The sequence below is a fragment of the Neopsephotus bourkii genome, unplaced genomic scaffold (assembly GCF_033783945.1).
Source record: "Neopsephotus bourkii isolate Nb327-2 ecotype Australia unplaced genomic scaffold, CSIRO-AGI_Nbou_v1 NB_1768, whole genome shotgun sequence".
Classification (NCBI taxonomy): Eukaryota; Metazoa; Chordata; class Aves; order Psittaciformes; family Psittacidae; genus Neopsephotus; species Neopsephotus bourkii.
In genome coordinates this window covers 1,512,648-1,539,332 of record NW_026902242.1, presented here as the reverse complement: position 1 = coordinate 1,539,332, position 26,685 = coordinate 1,512,648, and the positions used below count along the sequence as shown (strand labels likewise).

At 43.8% G+C, this 26,685-nt stretch overlaps 1 protein-coding gene across 1 annotated transcript in view; it reads left to right on the top strand.

Annotated features, from left to right (window-relative positions):
* The window catches only part of IQCA1 (IQ motif containing with AAA domain 1), a 95,017-nt gene extending 71,233 nt beyond the window's left edge, over positions 1-23,784 (top strand). The window contains exons 14-19 of the mRNA XM_061379193.1: positions 930-1,037; positions 4,551-4,750; positions 12,503-12,589; positions 15,482-15,659; positions 19,061-19,299; positions 23,209-23,784. Of these exons, the coding sequence (XP_061235177.1) occupies positions 930-1,037; positions 4,551-4,750; positions 12,503-12,589; positions 15,482-15,659; positions 19,061-19,299; positions 23,209-23,307 (911 nt within the window). The 3' untranslated portion in view covers positions 23,308-23,784. The remainder of the gene's footprint in view (positions 1-929; positions 1,038-4,550; positions 4,751-12,502; positions 12,590-15,481; positions 15,660-19,060; positions 19,300-23,208) is intronic.
* The last annotated feature ends 2,901 nt before the right edge of the window (positions 23,785-26,685 follow it).

Here is a 26,685-nt window from a genome sequence, read left to right as displayed (position 1 = left end):
AATGAATTCTGTTCTTCAGAGGGGAGGGGGCAGTTGCACCAGGGCTTGTCTGCCTTTTGGCCCCCAAATTACAACTCCCCTTTCTCTCTTAACCATTGCTAACATACCCCTGCTCCAAAAAGCTCCAGTGCTCTCCCTTTTTCATTCCAATAGAACACATTATTTTTCAAGATACTCACCATAATGACATGCAACTGATGCTAAAAAATAATCACTGACTACACCATCACAGCTAGTTTTCCTGCTTGTGGCCCATCCTGCTGGATCTTTGTTCTCTAACATGTCTTGTATATGGACTTTGACAGGGCAAGCAGTGTGATTGTGGCTCTGTAACAAGAGCTGAGGCAAGATTCAATCAGTTCATGTCAGGGATTTTTGGTTGTCTTGGGCTGTTTTGTTTGAAGAAACACAGATTAAGTGCAAAGCCAAGAACCCACCAACTGAGGTGACACACTCCAATGTCTAACACTGCGAGATGCTGAGATGTGATGCAGTTGGGAGAATGCTTGTTAAATCAGCTTTTCCCCATTACTAAAATCCTTCTGACGGAGCATGTTTCACTGGGATCCAACCCTGCAGAATCCCAGAGCTAGAAATCCTTTGCCAGCAAATGTGATTTATGGTGCTGCTAATGATGCTTCTCCACAAAGTTTCTTTCAAAGGTTACTTGAGACTGGCAGCTCTGCTGAACACCTTCCACAGGCTGGAAGGGGAATCCAGTGTGTTTAACTTAACTTCCTCTGCAGTTCACCTTTCCAAATTGCTCAGGGCCACATTCCACACCAATATTGCCCTGTTTGAATCCCTGTCCCCTGGGTTTGCTGAGAGCACGTTATATTGGCATTCTAAGGTAGTTTTTCATGACTCGAGTTGTGCTTTGTCTAACAATGCACTGTCATATTTATGAAGCCCATGCTTTCTCCCTACAGGCGAGTACAGCTATCTGGGGACCACACTTCAGCAGGCAGATAGAGAGCCAATGCCCTCTCTTGCAGATGTCAGACGGCTAATAGCACTGTATGGAATACTGCCATTAGGTAAGAGCACAGCAGAAATTACCAGAGGGCAGAATACAATGGCTTTGCTTCCTGTCAGAAACGTGCATTTTTACTGGCTTTGACAAGGCTTGATTAATCGTAATCTAAAGCATTTTGCAGTATAATTGTTTTTCAATTAAGCCTTCTGAGTGAAGACCATATCAATTTAATAGTGCATAAAGGAGCTTGCACATGCTATTGTCAGGTATTGCATTTCCAAACCATCTCTGTTTGCATGTTAACAGTTTGTGAATGGCAGCACATAAAAAGAAATCACTGGGGAAAGATAATAGCTAAAACAAGCTCCAGTGATCAAAATTAATCAAGTTAAGGGAAGGGCTAAGGTTGCAATTTACCTTTTACAAGCTGGCTAATGTTACTCAGTACTAAACAACACAGTCGTTTAAGGAATTAGTCTGGATACATTTTGTACATCAGAGGGAACACTTTTAAATGCTCTTGCAGTTTGCATTAAGACTTCGCCAATACCTAACAAGGCTTTGCTGGGTCGGGTTGCGTGCTTTTAATGGAAAAATCTATCCCACATTTTACTTGGGAATGGCATATGCCAGATCCTAGTGATTGCAAGAAGTGTGTGCCTGTCTCAAGGGCCTCTACCCATACTTCACTTGCATCCTTTGCCATTCCTGATCGGCTTTCAGGGAGGTTTTAACTAGGCATATCCTCCCCCAGGCTGTGCCATTGCCTGCTGAGCCCCTTTATAGGACAAGCTAACAGACATGTTATTTTTGCCATTCCAGCAAATGGAGCAAAGCTGACACTGAGCTTCTGCTTTCCCCTCCCCTTTGCACGCCTCCCAGACAGACCTGTGTTCAGGCTGGTCTCTATGTACATGCTCTGAGACTCTTCTCGGGCATTTTGTGGCTCTCCCTGTCCCCACAGAGGGCATGTGCTGTTGAGAACTCAGTTCAGCAGTGCACAAGGCTGCTTCCTCTTGGTCTCAGGTTGAGCTGTAGGGCAGCAGGAGTGCTCTATCTGCAGACCAGGTTAATAAACAGGATGCTCCGAGCACCCCTTCCATCAGCCTAGATGGGCTCTCCTTATCTAAAACACTCCCAGCTGGTTTTTGGATTAACTCTCAGGGGTTGGCTGCAAGTTTGATCACAGTCAGCTGAGAGAGGTCAGCAGTTATGGCTGTCTGCACTGACTACAATGTGGTATTTCGTATATCACATAACTCCTCCAAGGTTATGTTTTAATGCTATCTAAACCTACTGAAATCAAGCCCCAAGACACCCCCCAAGGCAGGAGGAAAGAGAATCCATACATTTTCTACCATTTAAAATTCCAGGGAGAAGAGCCCCTGGACTAGTTAAACAAACAAGAAGTATTTGCTGTAGCATTTTTAAAATGTCTTTAAATAAAGAAAGCTTCTGTATGAGCCAAAAAGAGGCACAGGAATGGTTTTACCTTTTGGGTGCTCCGTTATGGATGACATTTCACTTAATTCATCTCAAAACTAGTTAATCATATAATGGTGTGTGTGTGGAAGTAAAAGTTATTCTCATAATAATCACCTGATGGCAAGGAAAGCCCCAGCTTCAATGGCATTGAGAAAATTATAAGCAGCTGAAGGAGGAATAAGAGTAGCCTCTATACTTCATCTTTAAACACAGAGGAGTCTGCTGCTCCCCTCATAATAAATTGATGTGTAAAAGGAATAGATTGGTATGGAACCACCAAATATTAATAAAGCCTGGGTGGCTGATAACTTCACTACACCCTGCAGAGCCTTGAAATAATGGCATTCATCTTTGCACTCGGTTCATTGTCGTTTATTTGGGTTGTTAAAGCATTAGGACACAATAGGCAGCCTGGTTGGATTTGGGTTTAGCTGTCTCCTTAACCCAGAGAACTTTTCCAGACTAAGCCAGAGGCTTCTCCTGCAGCCCAGCACCTTTGGGAACAGTTTCCCCTATTAGTCCCATAGACACCAGTCCCAAAGACCTTCAGAAGTGGCAGATGCTCACACACATTCAAATCTGGTTTGCAACAACCATCACTGCTCACACAGAATGGTTTTAGGCTTCAAGGTGGTGATGTTACAGAACTACCACTGTGTACAGATATGGCATTTGACATCTACTACCTCCATCTCTAGAGGTTTACCTGTACTTAATTCATAGAAGAACAGAGCTGCAGGGAAGACGAATTCTATCACCATCAGCCACCTAAATCTTTCTGTGGTCCTGTTTCCACAACACAGGCATTTCTTCCAGGCTTTCCCAGGTGGTGCATGTATTTCTTACAGTCCAGAATGAATTTACCTGGAGCTGCCATAGGCAGAGATTTAGAAATGCTGAGCAGTCATTGCTGCTGACAGAGCAAGTAAAGCAAAGCAACCCTGGCATTTGCAGTTGTTCACCTGAGTAAAAGGAAGGGAACAGAAAAGGATCCTCCTCCTTGCAGATAATATTGTACTTGCTCTGCAACATGCAGCTGCTGAGTTCCAAACTGGGGATTACTATTAGCTCCTCTGCAGATGAGCTAACACCACACTCAGCAAGCAGGCTTAGAGAGCTTATTGGGCTGGGAGAGCTGGGCTGTTTCAGCCTGGAGAAGAGCAGGATCCCTAAGGGTAGACCTTAGAGCAGCTCCCAGTGGGCAGGGCTCGGAGCAACCTGCTCTAGTGGAAGGTGTCCCTGTCCGTGGCAAGGGGTTGGAACTGGATGAGCTTTAAGGTCCCTTCCAACACCCAGTTTGGGATGCTATGATCAGCAGTAAAGGGTTTTGGAGTACAGCTAGCCTCAGTGACAGGCAGTCAGTGTCTCCAATGCTCACTGAACAGCAATAACATTTAAGAGGAAAAATTACCCCAGAAAGACAGCAGTTAAAGGAGATAAAATAAAACACATGGAAACATCTGGTTTCAAAATCACTGGCAAACACAGCTCCAACAGAGAGTCCCATTAGTTTGTTTGCTTTCAAGATGGGGAAGCTGGAAATTGTCAGACAGCGGAAGGAGGGAATTCTCTTTGTCCTGTGTGCAACTTGAGTCTATGGCCTTGTCCAGTTGCAGAAAGTGAGGACTTGCTCTCAAAACAGATGCAAAGCTTAAAGCCACAGGTACATCTCTAACCCTGCCTCTGCCTGACAGCTCAGGGAGGGAGCTGACAACTGCTGCATAACAAATCAAGTCCCTGTGAGGAGCACCAGGCCTGTACACATAGCAACCAGCATCAGCTCCTTTTCAGTGCCCTTATCCTGTGTCCATCCTCAAACATTTATCAGTGAGTTACTGCTCTTTGAGCTCACACAGATTCAGAGCTGGAGTTTGCCCATCAGAGTGTGTAAGTAAAGGTGGTTGAGTTGTACTACAAACAGGGATGCTAACTCAAATATGGTAACTCCTACAGAACTGAGCTCAAGAGCACTTGTGCCATATTAAGGAAATAATTCACATTGTAAATTATGGACACTGGATGAGTCACTCCATTACCTTCATGACAGACTTAAATTAAAACAATAATAATGCCATATGACTTTGTACAGGTTCTCAAATAGTCCATGAGAAGGCTCCTTTGGTGAAAGCCTTGTTACTAGCTGGACCTGCTGGTGTTGGAAAGAAGATGTTGGTCCATGCCATCTGCACAGAAACAGGAGCCAACCTCTTCAATTTATCTGCTTCCAGCGTTACTGGGAAGTATCCAGGCAAGAGTGGCCTACAAATGATACTTCACATGGTTCTCAAGGTACTGTGTTTCAAGTACTTCTCTACAGAGTTAGTTCAGTTCAGCACATCTTCTGTGAAACAAACTGGGCACTGAATCATAGTTCCTCCATGCTGAGGAACATGCACACCAGTCATACAAGGGCAACGCTGCCCCAGGTCCAAAGGACTGCTAACCCAAATGGAAACTCCCTCCCTGCTTTCAAAGCCACGTGCTGACAGCCAATGTGTGCTTTGCTGTAGAGGACTTAATACCTCTTGAGAAATCACTTGTAGGAGCCGTATTTTTCATGTTAACATTTGTGCAAGCTTTGCATTACCTTGAATATGAAAAGCATCACAGATAAAAGAAATTCTGCTCTCTGTTTATGTGCACACCAGTCAGGAATGCTTGCCATGCAGCGTTTTAATCAGATACTACACTGGGGTGGTCAGATATTTCCTCTCTGGGACTCTTGCTGTAAACCAGTTTTCTCCTATACTGCTCTCTGTTTACCTATCAGCAAGTGTTTCAAAAGAGGGAATCCTAGTTCAGGATTACATTAGCAGAAATGTATGAGAGGCCTGGAAATGAAAGAAGGCATATGAACTGTGAAGGACATAGCCCAAACCCTCCTCAGGAAAATAAAGACACTCTCCTGGCAGGATTCCTTCCACATTCTCGGTGCTCAGTGTTTCTGCTAAGGAAGGAAGCTGGTAAACATTTCCAGACAAAATCCTCTTGGAAAGATAAAACACAATACATACAGTAGAAAAAGCCAAGTAAAATAGCTTTGCAGTGCCACTAACACTGAATTCAAATGGGCTTTCCCTGGGATGTGTTATCAGATGCACTGTATTAAATCCAGCATTACAGCAGGTTAGTGACAGGTGCCTCCACCCACAGAAAACCAGGAAAGTCAGGTTTCACACTGAAAAGGAAAGCAATCCCCAAGGACCCATCTCTTGCTGGTCAGAACACTGCAGAAGGAAAAGCAAAGGTGCTGTGATCATGCACCTTTGATGCTGCAGCACTGACACTAGTTGTAGCACTCCCTGACATGAGCTAGTGCCATTAGACTGAGCTAATACTCCTTCTCCTCCCTCCACTCTGCACATTTCACCCTTCTCCACTTAGTTGCTCTGCCTTCATCAATAGCAAAGCACATGTCTGGCTGCAGGCACAGTGCACACACCACCCTTCCCATCATCTCGTCCTTGCTACAGCACAAGGCCTTTAAACACAGGAGAAAGGAGGGCAGCCTTTTTACTCCTACAGGAATATGTCAGCTGAAGTTAAGGCTTTTTTATACATGCACATATATACATATAAAATATGTACAATAACTAGAGCATACATAAAATGTGTGTACATCTGTACACATTAGATATTTAAGACTAGATATACACACACGTGTGCACGTAAGTCCAGATAAAGGTATATAAAACCCCTTACATTTTTCCACATTACCTAAGAATAAATTGAATTATTACCCAACACCTCCCCCAAAATTATGAGTCCAAGCTGACTTGTCTACTGTAGCTCTCATAAAAGCAGCAGTTACCAGGATGGAAGTTGCTTGCAAGCATGTGGTATAAGGGCTAGCCAAGCACTTGCTGATCAAAAGGTGTTCCAACTGCACCAGCAGTGCTGTTTCAAACTCTACTCCTTTAACCACAGAGCAAGCAGCACAGCACACTATTTCTTTCCAAGGGATGCATCACTTGCATGCTCATTTCTGTGCAAACTCATGCTGACACAGCACCAGCCTGCCTTAGCATCATTCACATCAACTGTGTTCAATTTCCTTTCCTAATTCCTTTGATCGTTTCACCTCTCTGTGCCACCTTTTGTCCCCAGTTGATTTGTGCTGCTGATTTTGACTCAGATTCTGTGGGTTCTCAGAGCCAGGCTGGAAGCAGTCCTCCAGCCACATGGGCTCTCACCTCTGCACCTACAACCCCTCTTTATTTGCTCTTAACGGTGCCAAATGTGTCTCATTTTTCCTGGCTCTGGGGACTCTCAAGTCCCTGCCACAGTCACCCACTGCTTCTGTCCTACCAACGGTTGCTGCTTTTTTACAACATCCAGTGCTCCCATCCAGTATCCTAGTCCTGCACCTGGGATGGAGTAATCCCACACAACAGCACAAAGGGGTCTGGGCTGTAGCCCACCAATTAGACAGCAGCTTTGGAGAAAAGCACTGGGGCTTCTTAAGGTCAGCAAGTTGAATGCAAGTCAACAGCGTGTCAATGCAGCAAGAAGTCAGCCAAATGCTGGCCTCTATTAGCAAGAGTAGAGCCAGCCTCTTACAGCAATCACTGATTCCATCCTAATTGGCACTTATGATACCACAGCCAGTCACTGTGTCCAGTATTTGGCTACCCTGCAACAAGACAGGCACTGACACTATTGTAAGGCTACAGTGTACAGAGGCACACAGAGCTAATATGCCATGAAAGCCAATGGTATCCTGCCACTGCCATGTATTATTTAATGCTCTCAGTCTACTATCTGGCACACCATAGTACACCTTGCATGCATATGGTCACTGAAAGATTCATCATGTCTCCATAATCAGATGCTTCTGGTCGTGGTTTTTGCAAACAGCAACTGTGACTGTTGTCAAGCAAACTTTCAACTCCAGCTTTCCACAAGTGCCTTTATATACAGTTAGTCAAGCAGAATACACACCTTCTACTTATAGTTGTAAGTGAATGACAATGAAGCATTCTTTTTCTGCTATCTCATGATCCATGTAACCATTGCTAAACACCAAGATTTAATATATAATTACATTTAGGATCTAAGAATTAATGGTGCTGTGATAAAGGTGGAGTAACCTTGCACTTCCAATTACCTATCACATCTGCAAACAGAGTTGCTGTAATGAAAGGAAACTCTGGAGAACATAAAATGACCATTAGGAAACTTTCCGGCCATGACTGAGCGTTGGCTGCTGGCAGTTGTTTCGTGGGAGACACCCTAAACAAGTGAATAGCAATGGAAAGAAATGGAACTTTAATTTGTTTCAGATGCAAGAGCCAAATTCTTTCTTTAACCCTCCCTTATTTAGGGAGGAGATTTGCAAGAGACATACCAGCCCTGATCCAAAAGGAGAGGCTTGTGTGTTACTCAAAGCAGGCATTTTAAATGTCACAAAGAGGAAATGACTTCTCATACTAGGACAGGAAAACACCAACGTTTCAATCTCCTATTCAAAGGAAATGTAAGGAAGATTAATATCAAATAGGAAGGCTATTGAAAAAAGCTCTGAACACCAAGCCTGAGCACTTGTGTTCTCCATAAAGACACAGCACAGCCTGCCAGGTCAGCTCTGCTTCCGAGTAAAGAGAGATCTGCCTCTAATGTAGAAGCACTTCCCAGCAGTCCCCAAAACAAAACTCATCCTTCAAGTGTGAGCCAGAACATGCTGGAATATTTCAATTAAGCCACATTTTCCATGGACTGAGCCAACCTAAACTCTCTGCCAGCTTGTACCAACCAATGGCTTGGCTTGCCAGTGTTCCCATCAAGGCACGAACAACTGCTGTAGTGCAACAGCTTATATAAAACATGCTAATACAAGGATAATGAAGGACAATAAAGGAAAGTGAAAGATGCATAGAAACAAAACTAAATCCAGAAGGGACTGAGGAGGAGAGGTTAGATGCATGACTCCACAACACAAAAGTGTGAAAATGCAGGTAGTTCATAAGGCTTAACTCCAAGGCAATAAAAATGACAAGCACTGGTCTTCCATTAGCAACCGTAAGGCAGCCATCAGGTTGATCACTACCAGAGTGAGACAATCCCTCTCAGGTCCTTTACCAGAGCCACAGCAGCACACAGAAAGCACATTGCACAGAAAACCACACATGGGAACATGTTATGAGTGCAACACTGACCAGGCTAAAAGGCTGGGAAAGAGGTGGCCAGGAGGAAATACCAGCAGCTCAGTTTATGCTGTTTCTACTGAACAAGGGGGTTTACAGAGCAGCAAGCTGCAGAAACAATCACTGTCTTTGTTAGAAGACTCTTCTCAGGCTATTTTGTTATGCTATTTAGCAAGACTATAAGAGTATTATACAAACAAAGGAATGCAGTGGAGTTTATTTAATATTAATTTATATAATCCCAGCATTAAGAGGCAATATCATTTCAAAGTCTGTCACTAATCTTTTCCTACTGACTCAGGCTTCTTTACCCATAACCACTGCTGTGTTGCCTCTTCAGACAGGTAATGTTTCTGGCAGCTGAAGAACTAGGTACAGTTTACCTCAGTACATTGACAGAAATCTCTGTCTATTTAGCATTAACATGCCACACAAGACTCTTCCATTACAGTTGAAATCTGGGAACAGTCTGGTCCACCTTTATTCCAGGCATCCCAAAGTAATTCTTTCCTTTCAGTGCAGTTCAGTCTGCTAGATGCCTAAACCCTTTAAGTGTTAAGTAACACCAGTGCTCAAATACACGGTGTTATTTCTGTGATAAAGCAGCTATACGCTATCAGTTGACTCTGCATTTACTCTAGTGTCAAACAATGAAATGCATCCTGTTGGAAGGCAGTATTTATAGCTGTTTTCTGCCCAACAAACCAGGATACAGTGGCATCATCACTGGAGCATTTGCCTGTGAGGCTCCCACAGATAAGGTCTATCCATCCCTTTCAGCATCTTGCTGCTTAAGCTGCTTTGAAGCAATTCAGCGAGTATAAACTGCAGAGTATTGAGCGCCGCTGGCTCGCTGCGGTATTAGAAGGGTTAAGGAGCCATCTGCTGGCAGCTCCGGCAAATTGTTCATACCATTTCAATTACAAATTAATTATGTACAGTGCATTTAATTACCCATGGATTCAAACTGCCCGTGGATAATTCAAATGAAGCACTTTCACGGGGGATAGACAGGCTGCTACGGCTCTGCCAGCAATTTAAATGAGACGCCGATGGATGCTGGGTGGCTGATCTGTCTTTGGAAAAGAAACAGCCAAGCCTATACACAGTGTGTGTCAACACCAGAACAACATACACAGGCCGCTCTATACATTTAGAGCATCACCTCAAAACAGAAAGCACAGCAAAGTCTCTCAAAGAAAGTGCCAGAAGTGAGGTTATTCACTGCATTTCCACCTCCTCGGTGGGGACATGAAAGGGACAAAAACCACCGGATGACACATGTGACAACAGTGAGCGTTCTTCCTTAAGAGCTCAAATGTAAGTGTAGTCTGTTTTAAAACTTAAGGTTCTATTTTAGAGGGCTGGTAAGCACAGAAATGACCTCCCAGCCAAATGGGAGAGATCTGCACCTCCCTGCCTGCGTTGGCCCCACTGAAAGGGCAACACGAGTTCCCTTTGAAGTACACAAGCAGAGTTCAACCACTGCCAACAGCTTTATAGCCTCTGCAACCTTCCCCACCCTTATTCCCCTGTCACATTCCACTGCAGCATGAGGCATGCAGGTATGGAGAGTATATTGCAGAACAGCTATGTGGCTTTCCAGGCACCATAGAGCTGCATTATCCACACTGTCAGAAGGGGACTGTTCTCCTTGGGAAACAACATTAGCACGCGCATTAGAAGAGAAGCAACCCTCATCAGGATAAAGTGGGGAGAAAGCACAAGAATAGCAGATCCTACAGTGACAGAGCTTATTGGGGTGGTAGCGCACGCACACACAGGCTGTAAACCTCAGCAGACAGCATGCTACCGTCTCATGGGGGAAAAAGGGAGGCTTCAAGGGAAACAGCCACCCACTGCCTCATCTCCAGTAGTTGTTAGGTTTCAGAGGGTGAAAGTCAAACATCAGAAAGCCCCAGCTGATCATCCGTTCATTAGCGGTGCTGAGCTGGGTGAGGGTCTCTGAGTCAGAGCTTCCACTCATCACAGCAGATTCCATAGCGGGTGAACAGAATGCAAAAGCAGCTCTTTAAGAAGCTGTAGGTTTCTTTCAGCAACTTAAACCATGTCTCTGTTTTTCCTTCCAAGTCTTAATGCTACAGAGAGCATCAGTTCTCCCATCTCGGCTGCTTGGTCACCCTACCACATTACACTTCTTTCACCTCTGGCCTCCGAGCCTATTTACAGGCACCCAGGCACTAACTGCTTTCACCTGCACGTGCGAGTGAGTAGGACTGACTTGTGTCTTCTGCAGGTGTCTGAGCCCTTGACTAGCAGGATACTCAGCAGAAACTCCCTATGCAAGGCTGCTGTACGGCTCAGTTTTGTGAAAGCCACAGGCTTGCCCTGTCAGGTGTGTACCTTGCAGTGTGCATGCAGGCTTAGGAATATGCCAGACATACCTCTGAAAATAGACAAATAGGAGATGGATAAAATAACACATTTGACCTTAAAATTGCAGCTATTATTGCTGTACAAATTTATATATTATTTCATTCTCGCTTGTACACTCAATACATTGCTGGACTGAAAAGTCACCCCTTCAATTGTACATGCAGATAAAAATCCACATAACTGCCTAGGTCCACGTATCAGTTTCTGCAGGATTGTCACATTATCTTTCATGATACAAAGTTTTTCATTTCTAAATCCTCATTATTAAAGCTAAACACTCAAATCCCTGCCTTCCAGAGGAAAAAGCTCAGCTTCCTCCCATTAAACTGTTCTGAACTTGGAGGTACCACTTGACATGTTCTAGGACTGATGAGTTACCATAAATAAAGTGTCACATGCCAAAGACGGATTTGTTTCCACTTCACCCCATCAGCAGCACAGCAAACAAGTTTAACATCCCTCATCTACTATTCTTTTCCTCATCTTCATTTCTACGCTATGGACACATACACGAGCTTGGTGCTTTGTAAGTGGGTCTGTAATAATGAACTGTGCTGCTTGGAAGAAAGATGTTCCTGACTTAATTCTTCCTGCACTGTCTGTCAATCAAACACTGTGCTTCTGATGTGTACAACCTACTGATTTTGTAAGCTTCCTTCCTAGAAGCAGCAGCTTCAGCTTGGGGAGGGAAAGAGCAGGACAGAAGACTGCTGTGTCTCTCGATGCCCATTGACTCCTCAAGCCGTCACTTTTGTTGCTGAACAAACTAACACGGCTCCAAGAGCCACTGGAAAGTGATTAAAATTTGGCAGCAGAATGTCTAAACCCACTGGCGTTTCTATAGCAATAGGGAGAGTGATGGGAAAAAGCCTGTAGCATTACTGCCATCCTGCTGTGAAGCAGAGGTATAGTGCCTCTGACTTTGGAGCCACAAAGCCCATCTGTATAGACACACACACACACACACCCTTCAGATTTAGCAGCTTCTGCTTAAATTCGTGGGCTAGCTGCAAATTAAATGCTATTTTGTAAGCCATCAGCCTATTTTACTTAAAGCTTAGTACTGTCCCTTCCCATGCAACAGCCATGTCTTGTCTGCCTCCCCATATCTATCTCCCTTGGAAAACCAGGGAGGGATCCTACAGGCAAGGGCCACCAGTCTAAAGCTGCTGGTGGTCCACTGTTTGCCATTGAACTTCCAGTCCAGGCTTCCTTTTGCAGAACTGCAGCTGAATTTGGGTTGAGAAATGACAGATAAGCATAGCAGTCAAAACAATCCCATTTGGATCAGGTTCTAAATGATAGATTCCCAACTAGGAATGCTTCAGTTTGCCAGGGCTGCTAAACAGAGCCAGTGCTATCCATGAGTGCTGAACATTTTTGGAAGACAAATAACCCAGGCTCATTTTAACAGCAGAAACATGGATTCAAAAGCATAATTATATATGAAATTGTAGCCATTTTAATCAACTTCTTGCCTTTTCTCCCCATTCTCTCTTAGGTGGCCAAGCAATTGCAGCCTTCAGTCGTGTGGATTGGAGACACAGAAAAGATATTCTCTAAAGCAGCATCGAAGGCTGATAGAGAAGTGAGGGGCTCCCTTTTTATTTCACTCCAGATAATTTCTTCTGTTGCATTACAACAGACACAAAGGAACAAGTGTATTTCTCAGCTTAGCACATACCGGTGTGACCGGACTTGGCAAAGCTTGCTTGATAATAGCTTGCTCGCTAACGTTTTCTGCTTTTAAGAGAGTCTTGTGACTTCTTCAGAGCCCCCAAGAGGTCACATTTCTCTCCTACACCTGTACTTGCTTTATATAAAAATAGTCCAGCTTTCAGTGCACTGGAAAGTAGAAGAGAATAATGGAGGCTTGCAAAACACAAGGCAAGAAACTAAAAGTTAAGCTGAGCTTTAATTGTTCAGCTCTATTAATGTGAGCAATTGTATGGAGCCAAAGTGAACAACAAAGTAACAAGGGTAAATTTCTACAGCAAAGACAAAGAGCCTGTGTTAAACAGATCAGTTACAGATTATTTTCTTGGGGCTTCCACTGCTTCCATTCCTTTCTCTCTTGTGTAGCTTCCCCAGTAGAAAGAACATTCAAACACTGCCCAATAGGCACAGTAACTCAACCCCTGGAGCAGAGAGCAACTCACCTGAAACCCTCATTAGATTCATGTTGCTTGCGAAATGTTTTACTCTTGTAGCTCCGTGTGAAAAAAATTAAACCTCGTTTGTCCAAGGTGAGCCCTGTACATGCAGACTGGGGGACAGACATAAGCCTGTATTTCAAAACACCATGGAAGCATCCCCTTGGATGAGGCTGTTATTTCTGTGAGCCGGTAAATGTGCAGTGATTGATGCCCTCTAGTGGTCGCCACACCGAAAGGGAACCTTTCTCTTGGGCTCGAACCTTGACAGCAAGTGCAGATGGGGATTAAAATTAAGATTAAAGGCCAAAAATTGCCTGGTGTGCTCACGATCTTTGTCTGCTTTGATAGCCACCGATGTGGAAAAGCTTCTCATCCTCCCCACCTCTCCGTCTGCTATCACATCCAGGGACCTGCAGGTATTTGACTAAAGGTCTCTTGTGTTGGTGGGAGATGGCGGCTCCAGGTTCTAAATCACTCATGTCCACTCGCTTGTAGCAACCATTATCTACTCTCAGTCATTTCAGTGAGATGGAATTCCCCAACCACCCCTACCTCCAAACCTAAAATAATGTGATAATTCTCACTTTTTTAGACACATTGCATCCTGGAAAATATTTGTACTTCCTTCTGGTACACAAGAAGAGGAGGAAAGCTTGCAGCCTATGAGTAGCAATAGGTGTATACATCACAGAGAGTAATTTAGCCAGCGTAAAAGTAAATCCACATTTCAGCCATTGCCATGACCAGATCTCCCTGGCAGAGCAAAGGTGGCTAAAACTTCCAAGGTAGCATAATATCAGCTTGTTTTATCCTCAGAGAAGCCACGTTCATTACCAAAAGCTTCCCAGCAAGCCAATGGCAAAGGTTAGATAAGATCTTGTGATTTGAAGTCACAGCAGACATAGTGTTTGGGTGTGGACAGAGCAGTCTTGCTATTCTCTTTCTTTCTGAGCAACAGAACAATAAAGACTTCTTTGCTCCAGGGCAGACCCACTGTGCTAACAAGGTACATTCCTTGGAGGCAAAGCAGGCATCCTGCTCTCTTGGGAGCGTCGGGTGCATGAGCACAAGGTGATGAAAACATGGGAGCTGGCACTGAGTGATGGCCATAGGAATAGTTCATCCAAGAACAAAACCAGGAGTGAGATGTACTAGCCTGGCAAGCAACATGCCCATGCTTCCAAAGTGGAACCTAAGCCCTAGTGCTAAGACATGCTTACCTTCTTATCGTGATTAAACAATTGGCAAACTTAGATGCACAGTATGACCCTGAGAACAAAAGGAATGAGAAAACCAACATATTGTAATTAAGTTTACCTAGAAAACAGCTATGTGACTGTTGCGATTTTTTACTGATTTCCCCATTTCCTCTCTGCTGTAGCTTTCACTCTGAAGAAGAGCTTTGTCTTCTGTCTGCTATGGCAGTCAACAGAAAGATGGTACATTCAGTGGAGATCCATGGGTGTTCATTATTGCCCTTCAGCTGAGAAGGCTTACAGGACATAGTTTCTACCTTATTGACATTAAGGAAGGCTGATCTGAAGTGGAAACTCAAGTTTTTCAGGGACTCCTACTATTTAGTAAAGCTTGCAAGTGAGTGAGCGCTGGTACCTTGGATGTTAAAGTCTCAATCATTCCTGACAAGAGGCTTCCAAGTCAGTAGTCATCTTTGATACACTATCCTAACCCAGTTGTTCACTTATAGCTTTATTGACAGCAGAGTGACACCACAGCAATTGGATTAAGCTTCTCCAGTCAATATTCACTTGGACATCATCAAACATAAGTATCCTATAACAGGTTTTGCCCAATACCTATCTGTTCTGTACACAGTAGTTAAGTGTTTCTTAGAAAGTCAAATATACATTATTGCATAATTCACTCCGTAAATTATTGCATTCATTCACTCAGGAATTAACCGTGAGTTCAAAGAGCTTGTGTTTTCAGGTTAGAGCCTCAGCAAGCTGGAAATCACAACAAGAATTAAAGAGCGTATTTTTCACATGTAAACCATGAATAGGAGTTGGTAGACCATAACCTCTAAGAGCAGAGAGGATTCCAGACGAGGCTACATACCCTGGCATTATTTCTATCTGTTAAGCTTTATCAGGTGCTCAGTTCCAAGCGATATTTCTCCTTGAACTGGAAATCAGAATTTCCTTCTTTAATGGATTTGCTTCCTTCCTGCTGTTCAATAACAGGATCAGCAAACTCAGTAGTGAAAGGCACTAGCACAAACCCACAGATGCAAAAGAAGAAACTGAGTGTTCACCTGACTTCCTTAACAACTCTTTCCTCCTTGTATTCACATGTACATGCTGAAGATGGGCCCAAAAAGACTGGAAAAGATGCTCCCCAAATTCCTGAAGGCTCTGAGAGCACCAGACAGAGTGCTGCTCGTGGGAACCACCAACCGCCCCTTCGATGCCAACCTTAAACCTTTCTGCAAAGTCTACCAGAAAATCATTGTGATTCCTAGGCCTGACTATGCTTCCAGATTTGGCAAGTATTCCAAGTCATCCGGACTGATTGTGGTGGTTTAAATCTGTGCTTATTGCCCGGTTAGCCTCAGAACTGACTTTCGATTCATAGCTTGGGTACCATCTTGCTTCCTGGATATTTAGGTTAATACTGATGCAGGCTACACCAAAGATCAAATAAGCAAAGTGGAATTTGGAAGAGTTTAAAACACTGTTCAGTCATTCACATTTTGTCGTGAATTCAGTGAGCACCAAGTTCAGCCCAAGCCGGTTTTCCCCTGTATGAAGGAATTTCAGTGCACATTTTCTATTTCAAGATTTTACATAGGGATTCTGTATTTCTGTTATTTCTCTCCAGTTTCCATACCCCAAACAACACACTTTAGGGCCTCTCCATAAACAAAACCATCTCTGGAGGACTTCGTTTTGTCACTATCAAATTCCACTTTTCTACTTAGAGATCGTGAGAGTCATTGTCTAGGCATCCGAGGTTTGGCATGTCTAGTCTATCAAATGCTTACAGTGATAGACAGGCCCTCCCAAAGCCTGACAAATTCACTGGGTGCCCCATATGCTGATTCAGAGTTTGTAAGGAAAACCAGTGTCTTTTCATAGACCAATTTACATGGTCTATATAAAAAGACAATCTTCCAGGAATGCAAGTTTGGTTTCAGATTTGAGGCACCTTGAAGTCTGCAGCAGCTCAGCATTGACTAGGAAGAAATGCTCTAAATTAAGCTTAATAAAGTGAATCAATTAGTACAAGAGAAAAGGCAGCTTCTCTGCATCCTTCAGATGTGGCTGGCAGAAGGGCTTTGAGCTGAAAGAGGGTAAATTTAAATTAGATTTAGACAGTTCTTCCCTATGAGGGTGCTGAGGCGCTGGCACAAGGTGCCCAGAGAAGCTGTGGCTGCCCCATCCCTGGCAGTGTTCAAGGCCAGGTTGGACACAGGGGCTTGGAGCAACCTTCTCTAGTGGAAGGTGTCTCTGCCTGTGGCAGGAGGTTGGGAATGGATGAGTTTTAAGACCCTTCCAACCCAAACCATTCTCTGATTCTATAGGGGCTTTTTTGCCTGTGTTTTAATCACATGTATCATGTGGTTTAATACATTGTCTGGGTATTAAGGAAACTGGATGCGGTGTCTCATGAGCAAAAGGTCTGTTTAAGTTCAGTCTAAGGGTTATATGGAAAAAAAGGTCTGGAGCTATTCAGAATGGCTGAATTCTGAATAACACTTCAAGTTAGGATTCTCACTGGTGTGCTTCTACCAGCACAAATATACTGATCAGTACACCAAGGAAAACAGACTCCCTTTGTGCCACTGATCTCCCATAGACCACGTCCCAGAAGAATACATTAGTAAAGGAGACCACATTCAGTTCAGGGACCTGGCTACACAAATTGTACCTTGACTACAGCATGACCTCCACAGTCACCTTATTACAAAAACCATGCAACTGGGTTGTGAAGTCCAGTTTCATGCTGCCTTTCAGAGGGGCAGCCAAGGTACTGAGATGATGCACGTTACAGCAAGCTCAAGACAGGTTCTGACTGCCTAACACACTGTAAATCTCTTCCACCCTCAGTAACTTTCATAGCATGGATGGGAAATGGTCTCTAAGCAAGCTAACATGTGTTTCATGTTATGTTACAGCTCTGATAAATTGCTAACAGATAAGTGACATGAATAAGACCTGGGGAAAGGAGGTGCTAGCAGCTGAATTTAGTTGTGTTCACTTCTGGAGATTGAGCTGTCATTTTCTGGGATTCTCACCACTAATTTGGAGTCAAAAAACAAAACAATATACAAGGCCAGCTGAAGGGATTTCAGCTGCAAACTTAGGAATGACCCAGAAAGTAAACTCTGGACACTTTAAAGCAGATTAAATTTGTAGCATTACTACTTTGACGTTGTCTCAGTCATGACAGCACCTAGCTTGTTCTTTAGCTCCAACCTCACCCAAAGTTCAATGAAAAGATGAATTTTACCATACAGAGTTCTTGCCTCCCAATGCTGAAAATTTTCAGTGCCTGACACCCAATTTGAGAACTAAAGAAATTTGTTTTGACAGCAGAGCCATGACATAACAAAGTTTCATGGCCACAGCGCACAGCTACTTGTCTGCTGCAACCCTCCCTTTTGTTACAAACCAGCATATCCCAGTCTATGCACTATGGAACAGGAAACATACATAGAAAATCATTCAACTGGAAGATTCATGATCCTATATAGGTTTCTTGCTATTATTTACCCAGCAAGTTAGTACCTTGTAACACGCATGATCCTACATGCAGCAGAAGCTGCTGCACACAATATATAGCTGTGCTTGTTCTTGTGTGCATCAATTCCTTGTTATGAATTAGTGATTCAGCCAATAACTATTGAGCAGAGGTATAATTCAAGTGGAAGACCACAATTTACTAGAGTGAAAAATGTGGTCTAAAGTTGTCAATAGTAATGGGCAAAAGTCCATGATATCGACATCGCAGTCAATGGGAGAGTGAGGCAGGTTTTCTCCATTACATGACTGCCCCAACATTCAGTACCATTAATTTTCCACCCAATACTTTCATACTACATATGAGCATTCAAACACGTGACACTCAGATCAGAAATTGCCTGTCTCACTCAAGAACCTTTCTAATTTCTATGCATGATACTGCATTTCTTTCCAGTTTGTTTCATGTAAGGCTCTAAAGGAAAGCATGGTGCCATGGCATGGAAATTCTATCAAGTTTCTCCCAGACAGACTGTTACTTTACATAAGAATAACCAAAAGATGTTATAATTCCAGTTAATTTCTTTTTGGAAACAAAATTTTAGGCACTTCACAAACATTAAGAAAACCTTCACAGCACAGAGGTTCACAACTAAAAGTTACAAGCAGGTTTCCTATTTAAATAAGAAGCAAATCTCAGAAACTGACACCTGGCCTTTGCAACACGTGCCTGCATAGCTGGAAGCCTTTGGCTTCCAAAGCAGACATTGAGGCCCCATAGCAGCCCTCAGTTCAGCAGGAGGAACCTATGATCAGGGTCCCAGAAATAAAAACAGCCTGTTAATCTAAGTACTTTACAAGCCCAAATGGGAACATTCTGGACAGGTTCTCTTCCTCTGTGTACACACAAGCATATTTAAGTAGTTCTTGCCATTTTTACACACATATGTGCCCTTAATGACTTTATGAAATGTACCGACCGGTAGCCAGCAAATGATCACTAATGGTTTAAGAACAGATGTGCCTAAAGGCCACTTTGCTACAGATCTGTACATGAAAGAAATAGCAAACAAGAAGAACTGGAATCTTGGCTTTCCTGACTGATAGCCCTTATTTTCCTGTTTCAATTTCAAAATTAATTTTTCCTGCTTCTTCTCATTCATGTCTTTGGCATTCTCTCTTTTTTTGTGTCCTGATGAGCAGTGTTATGGAAACACATCATCCTGCAGAATGGGGGAGCGATCACCAAGTTGCTGAACATAAGCTGCCTGGCAAACGTGTCGGATGGTTTCACCCCAGGACAACTCATCCGGGCAGTGCAAGCTGTGCTGACCAAGCTGCGCCTCTTGCAGATGAGCAGGAAGCCGCTGAGGACTGATGAGTTCATAGGTTTTCTGGCCACACAGGATCCAGTGTACAGAGAGGAGGAGGAAGCATTTAAGGTGACATCAAGAGCTATGTTAACTGCCTGTCTTTCATCATCCCCTGCCGTGTCCTTGCCCATTTGATCTAGAGGCCTGCTAATTCCACTCATGGGCTGCCGCATCACTATTTAAATGATGATGTATGCCTCGACAGCGTCAAACACCCATCTCCCCCATTTGGGGATGTTTGGCAGCCCATGCTGCTGGGCAGCTGGACATGTCAGGCAAGCAGTCATTATTACAGGCAGCAAGCCTGGCATAATGCTTTGCTGAACCTCCTGCCTGCACCCAGCTCACGTTGAACATGGTCTTCACATGCATGGGTAAATTATGCAGGTGCCATTAAGTATAATGCATTGGTCCTTTTTTCTTTCAGAGCTGACATGTCCAGCAAGCCTGGCTGTTATCTTGAGGAGGCAAAAAACATGGACATTCAGGGTCTGTAGGGTGTTCCACATAGGTATCATGTTCTAAGTCCTTAGTTTAAATTACTTCAAACAGTAGTTTTTCTTATAAGAAGAGTTTTCTTTTGGGGTTTAAAAGAATAATTAGTTTCTGCCTCAAGCTTCATTCCTCTCCACACCCCCAGGCTATAAAACCCTGAAAGCAAAACCCAGTGCATTTGAGATGCATTACATGTACCTCAAATATACATGGATCACCCTGCAGACAACTACTTTCCCCGCAGGTAGTTCAGTAGTATTTACTCTTTCCCTGGACTAGGATTATCTTTATTCAGTGGCTAATTCTGCTTTCACTGTCTTGCTTTTTGTTTTCCTATTGATGGAAACCGTTTGTAAGTCTTAAGTACAGGTCTGTAGCTTATTTACTGTAGTGACTTCAGTGTAGCTTAGGGACAGCCAAGTTGGACCTGAACTACCTAGTGTGCAACACTATGGCTTAGCAGTACTGACACCGCAGAAGAATGACACAACATTGGACTAAGGCACCTCAAGCCTACTAAATGCTAGTGAAAGCCTTGGCCACCAAACAGGAAAACCCTGCTGTGTACCAAGGACCTGTAGGCAGCCCACAGCAGGGGCTCCAAATGGGATAGAACTTCTGTACTGAAGCCAAAAGACCCCTAAAGAGCTTTCTCAGCCCTGAACCCCACACAACTTCTACCCAGACCCACTTATAAACTGTCCAGTTCTCCCAGCTGAAAGGTTTCCATTTCATTCTGCTCTTTAAATCCCCTCTGGGTTTGAATCCCCACAGCTCCTTGCACAAACAGGATGCTGTTTCTAACAACTTCATCCAAGTCGTCTTCAACTGCTAACCTAATGATAGTGCATATATCTCCCAGCCCTCTTGAATACTTTCCAGTTTCCATTTATAGCCATTTGGCTCACTCAACGCAGGCAGCATTTGTGATATTTGGCAAATTACTCTTCTCTTCCTCATGCTTCCTATTTAAACCAATATCTTTCCTCAGGGAAAGGCTAATGGTTCAGTCTTGCAGCAAAGGAAAAAACCCTATCATTCCCAGCTCCAAGCAGCAATCCATCTGTACCCTGAAACATGAGAACTAGTATTTAGTAGAAGTCCAACTTGAAAATGTTATTCCACTTACTATAACTGTGCCTGGTTTGCACAGCACAGAATATGCAGGCAGCACTTCATTCTGAGCACAGCTAAAAGGATCCTGTCCTCAGCGTCCCATGGCAATCATTTCCTTGCATTAATTACAGCCCTTAAGAAAGTATTTCCTTTTATCTGGTTTAAATCTGTTTCTCTTAAATGCCATGGAACCTTGCCCCAGTACCTGTAATATGGCACAGGGGAAGAGGGCTGGTAAAATGGCCTTTTGTGTTAATTAACTCCAGTATCTTCATCTCTTCTCACACAGAAGCCCCTCTTCCCAAGCCTCTAATCATTGCCATTGCTGGACCTTTTCTGTTGCTTTGTCTTCTTCTGAAGTGGGGCAGCTAAAATGCAGTATTCAAAGTGGAGATTAGTGCTGTGATGAATCTTTGATTTCTCTTTGCTGGAAACATGAATCTCCCTGTTTGACATTTATATTCTGCCAGTGTTCTAAAATGAATATAAATAATGCAAAAGTTGTGATAATGTGATTTCTTCAGTCAATTCACTCAAATTTCTGCCCCAGTTACACATCTAAGTTTGTGAAACTATAAATTATTGCACCAGTGTGATTGATACAAATCCTGACACAGAAATAACATTAATCCTAGGGGAGCAGAAGGCAGTCCAACAAGCCCACTAGATCTGCCTGACAGTGACTGTGCCAGAATACTTATAACATGTAAGAAAACCCGTAACAAAGACTTTGGACATCATTCCTCCAACAAGCAAACGTTTTAACTCTGATCAGTCACTTACTGTCAGTAACTCACATCCGCAGCTCAGATACTGGTGCATTACTGATAATTCTACTTTTCTTTTAAACATACCTGAGGAGCTGGCTTCATTAATCCCATGTAGTCATAACCAGCACCTTCTTTCTTATCCCACTCATGTGAAGGACCAGAAACAGCCATCTCCAGACCTCTTCCTGCACCAGCTATGTCTGTTCTCCATGACACAGGAATAGCTTGGCCTGAGGCAATTGCTGAGGCTGCTGCACTGAGAGCACAAGGTTTCCTTCCAAACATCTCCCATGACACCATCTAGAGGTAGATACAGGAGAGATTGCATCATGTTTTAATCTTCAGAGTCCATGTTCTTGAAGGAGGGCAATGGGAGCAGAGATCAGCGTGATCAGGCTGCCCAGATGGACATTTGGTATCTCTCAGACTTTATTTGCCTGCTGATAGTATTTAATCTGCAGTAAGAGATCCACATGGTGTGCCTGCCATCAGCCGTTTTCTGAGACACTGAAAGCTTTTAAGAAGCGTGACACCAAGGACCATCTGAGACCAAGAAAGGAACAATAGGGGGTTTTCCTCCCTATACACTTCCAATACCTTTTCTCCCAGTTACTTCATTTGTTGCTGCCTGTAACACACACTGGGAAACTGGACAAGGCAGAACTCTAAAGGCTCAAGCTGGAGGTAGCATTTTGGATGGATCCTGTAGAAAAGGCAGACTCAACAGGGTGCCGCACTGGTAGGAAGGTTGAAGACGACATTGGCCCAAGCAGAAGGCAGAGAAGACAACAGTTGCAGCATTAAATAGCCTTCTGTGGTCAGAGGAAAGACATCCATTCCTGAGGCAGCATGTGAATGAATATGGTCAAGGAAGGCATTTTATCAGTCATGTCAACACCTAGTGGCATTTTAGTCTCCAGTGTAGGCACAACTTTGCTGATAAAGGTTCCTGTATGTATATATGTATGTATGTGGAAAGAGCAGCTTGTACTTCTAACTAAATCATTTCACTTTACACTATCTTCACATGGCCTCAAACTGCCTTGCTGACATTACAGTCCAGGAGCTTGGCAAGTTCACAGAGCAACTCTAGCAAAATCATTTACAAGACACAGGATCATGAACAGGCATCTGAAAGCAATAAACAGGTTTTTAATGTTCAGGGTTTGCTTTGCTTCTTAAGCTCTCTCATTGAAGTAAAACCTGTCTGGTTTGATTTGCAGAGCCAGGAGAAGTGTATGCTTTGTCTATTGCCAAGTTTCAGACCAGAGGGAGTTTTGACAAGAGCTGTATACCCTGGAAATAGGGTTGATCGTAGAAGTTCTAACATTACCCATAACTATAGCAACACAAATGGCCCAGCTAAGTACTCCTGCTAATGAAGCACAACTCAAGCAAGCAATTGCAATACTTCTTGTTATAATAATGTTCTCAAGAGATACAGGGATTTCATTTCTGCTTCTCCACGAGCCAGCCAGGATTATGAGAGTTTAGTGTTTTTAAAGGAATGCTCCATTGTACCAGTAAAAAGTTTAAGTGCTCTTCTATTTCTCCTCTAAGGTTTATTAAAACATCCACGTGTGTTTTGGTCCTTCAGGCTTGGTATGCCAAGACCCCGCTGGGCAGGGCACGAACCAGAGCCCTGGCAGGCAACGCAAAAGCAGGAAAAGGGAAAGGAAGTAAAGGGAAAAAGTAACATCCTCGAGGATTTTGCAGCTGGCAATACCCATCACAGCTCGACTTCATCAAACTTTATCTGCACAGAAGATGGGAGGAAGGCAAACACATTGGAATAATACACCCCAAGTTAGAGGTATTCCAAGAAAGACAATTCCTTTCCGAATGAGTTTTACAAAGCTAAAACCCATCAGCTGAGACATCAATGTGACATGTAGCTCTCAGAGGGTAAAGAGTTAATGACCACTGACTTGCTCAAGCATTATTTATTTGCAGAGATTTTAGGGGGCAGAAGGGTTCATTACTCAGCACTGTAACATGCCATCAACTTTTAGGCTGTACTCATTTATTTCAGCAAGTAACTCTCCTTAAAAATTGATGTCACATTAATGTCTTTCATTACTTTAATACCCTATATGCTTTATAAAACTAACTGCTTTATATATCTGTAGGTCTAATGTGTTACAGTTCTCAATAAAACTATTACAGCTATAAAGACTGCTTTTTAATTGGGATGGATTATAAGACACTTAATGCAATCTACCACAAGCTGAATATTTACACAGGCCCATGAGGACCAGCACTGTTCCAGCTTCTGATACCTTACCATGGAAGAATTCCTGTTATGTGGATCTTGGTAAAAAACACAAATAAGCAGAACAAAAGCAAAGCAGACAGGAGGGGTTCATTTTAGTGAGCCTCCCAAGAACCTCTTTTGCACAAGAAAACAATGCCCAATTACCCTGTTTGCACAAAGAGCAATGTCTGTTGCTTAAGAAAACCCCAACGTATACAGCAGAATAGAGCATTAGGTGTATTACCCAAATATCACAAGTAGTAAAAGCAAGGAACTAAACTTTCTGAGTGACATTAGTCAGGGCTTGGGATTGGGATCAGTGCTGTTCAGCATCTTTATTGGCAATACAGACAGTGGGACTGAGGCACCCTCAGCACGTTTGCTGATGACACCGAGCTGTGTGGTGCAGCGACGCACTGGAGGGAAGCGATGGGATCCAGAGGGACCTGGACAGGCTGAAGAGGTGGGACCGTGCAAACCATGGAGTTCAACAAGGCTAAGTGCAAGGTCCTGCATGTGGATCAGGACAGTCCCATACAGGATTTCATTCATCAGGCTCTTCTACAGATAAAAGCCACAATTACTCATTTTCACTGCAGCATACCTTTGGCTTGACGACGACTAATGTGTAATACCTATTTAACTGGAAACAGAGGCACACCAGCCCTAGGGAGCTAAAGGACCTCTCTGTACCTTCAGTATAAACAAGCTGGGAGATGCAAGGAGGGCTGCACTGCTGAAGGAAGCTGCTCAGGTTTCCTCCAGCACAGGCCAGGCCAACCTGCCCTTGGGCGAGGATAACATCACATGTACTCTGCCACTTACAATTCACACAAAGTATAGCTCTGCTCACTTACTGAGGTCTTCCCAGTGTGTCTTCTACATAAATGCAATTGATCACATTATAAACATTTCTGCATCTTTATAATACCCCATTCCTTTCCTCCCCCCTGCTACAGCAGGGTTATTTCATCCAAAATATGGTGGCAAGCGACTTTACCTGGATGGTGAGTAAAAAAGCCCGGAAAGATTCCTACAGTCAACTCACTGCACAGAAAATTATCCATATCACTGAGCACAGCAGAGGGAGCTGGCTATGGTTAAAGTGAGTTTTCTCCCCAAGGGACGAACAGGCTGCCATGCCATCACAGCCCAGATTATAGAGCACCCCAGCTCAGGCTTTCTGTGCTCCTCTTTGGCTACTGTCTGGAAGAGGGCTCCCCTGGATTGCAGCCTTCCAACCTTGAGGCAGCACCTCCAGCCCTGCCAAAGGGATCGCTTGGTAGACACCATCTTTGTAACATCTCAGCACATTCCTGATGGAAACAAGTCTTTCCCAAAGCCACTCCAGCAATGATCCAGCTGCTGGATCCTCATCATTGGTCACCACAAGTATGAGCTGCTGGCCCCTGGATTTAATTCGCTTGCAACAGAGCAGCTACAAACCAACTTTACTTTATTTGGTGTTTCTTTGCTTGCAGCAGGCACCTGGCTTCATAGGTTTGGCAGCACATCCCCATTAGGAAAGGTCCTCTTCAGCTTCACCCTGGGAGAAAAGAGCCAGGCTCCCCAGAGAGGTGCAGGGCTTGTGTTAAAAACCTCATCTCTGCTCTCATCTGCAAGGAAACTAATTTGGATAATTCTGTCCTCAATCTTGCCGACAGTGGAATCCTCCTCTCCACAACAGGTTTGACAGCAGAACACAACGTGATGAAAAGACCACATTTAGGCTGGACGTAAGCAAGCCCATTAACTCATATTTCAGCGGTTTCAATGCAATCTCAGTAGCAAAGTAACATGCTGACTGGCAACATCCATCTCCAGGGCATGACTCCGACCCCATGCAGGGAGGATGCAGGGACCTCTCCCCATCCCAGCTGTGCAGGGCAGAAACCTGCAGTTTTAGTCCAGTATCCACCAGTCTATAGGACAAGGCACTGGAGCAATTCATCCTTCAGGCGTAGCTTGCAGCATTGGCTGCCCTCAGTGTAAACTTGCTTTTCCCCATGGGGATCTGGAAGCCTCAGCTTCCAGCCAGCAACCTTCAGCTGCAAACAGCTCTGTGGGTAGGAAGAAGCAACAGAGCAGACAAACTGCCCCATGTAGCTGCCAAGAACTTGCTCTCCTTTAGAACTTTATCAGGGGAACAGAATGAGGAGCAGTTTTAATGCTGTTTAGTATTATAGAAAGTGAAGTGCCACATCAAGCAGAGCCAACACACAGTGATTTCAGTGTCAGTGGATGAACTATTCAGTTCAGCAGCCCTGGCTGCATCTCTAACACCCATCCCACTGTGAGGCTAAACAGTGTTCCTTGCTAAGCCCAGCCACAGAAGTCCCAAAATCTGATGAGGGAGGAAAATCCCTTTGGCTGTATGGAATCACAGAACAGTCCAGGCTGGATCCCAGCCCATCAGCACCAGGAAAAAGTGAGTTTTGGGGGGTGGCAGAGAGGGGTGCCAGGCTGGTCTGCTTCCAGCATCACCAGCAAAGTTGAGAAAGAAGCTGTCACCCTCATTTATATATGTAAGTGATCTAGAGAATTATAAGCTAAATTATTTAAATGTCCCATTACTATTAAATTACTGGGCATTCATTGTAAGAACAGTCATAATACAGGAACTAATTTGGTATTAATGTGAATGTCAGCGTTTCATTGCAGTTATTTTGTACTTCATCATAAGATAATTTACCAATAAATTAATTGCCTTAATTGCTTCCTCCAAACCCAGGAGAACCACTATGACATGACTTTTGAAAAGTGTCTGTGTTCATCCCCATTCTCCTGCTTTAACCACACTGAGCAGGAACCCCCCTTTGA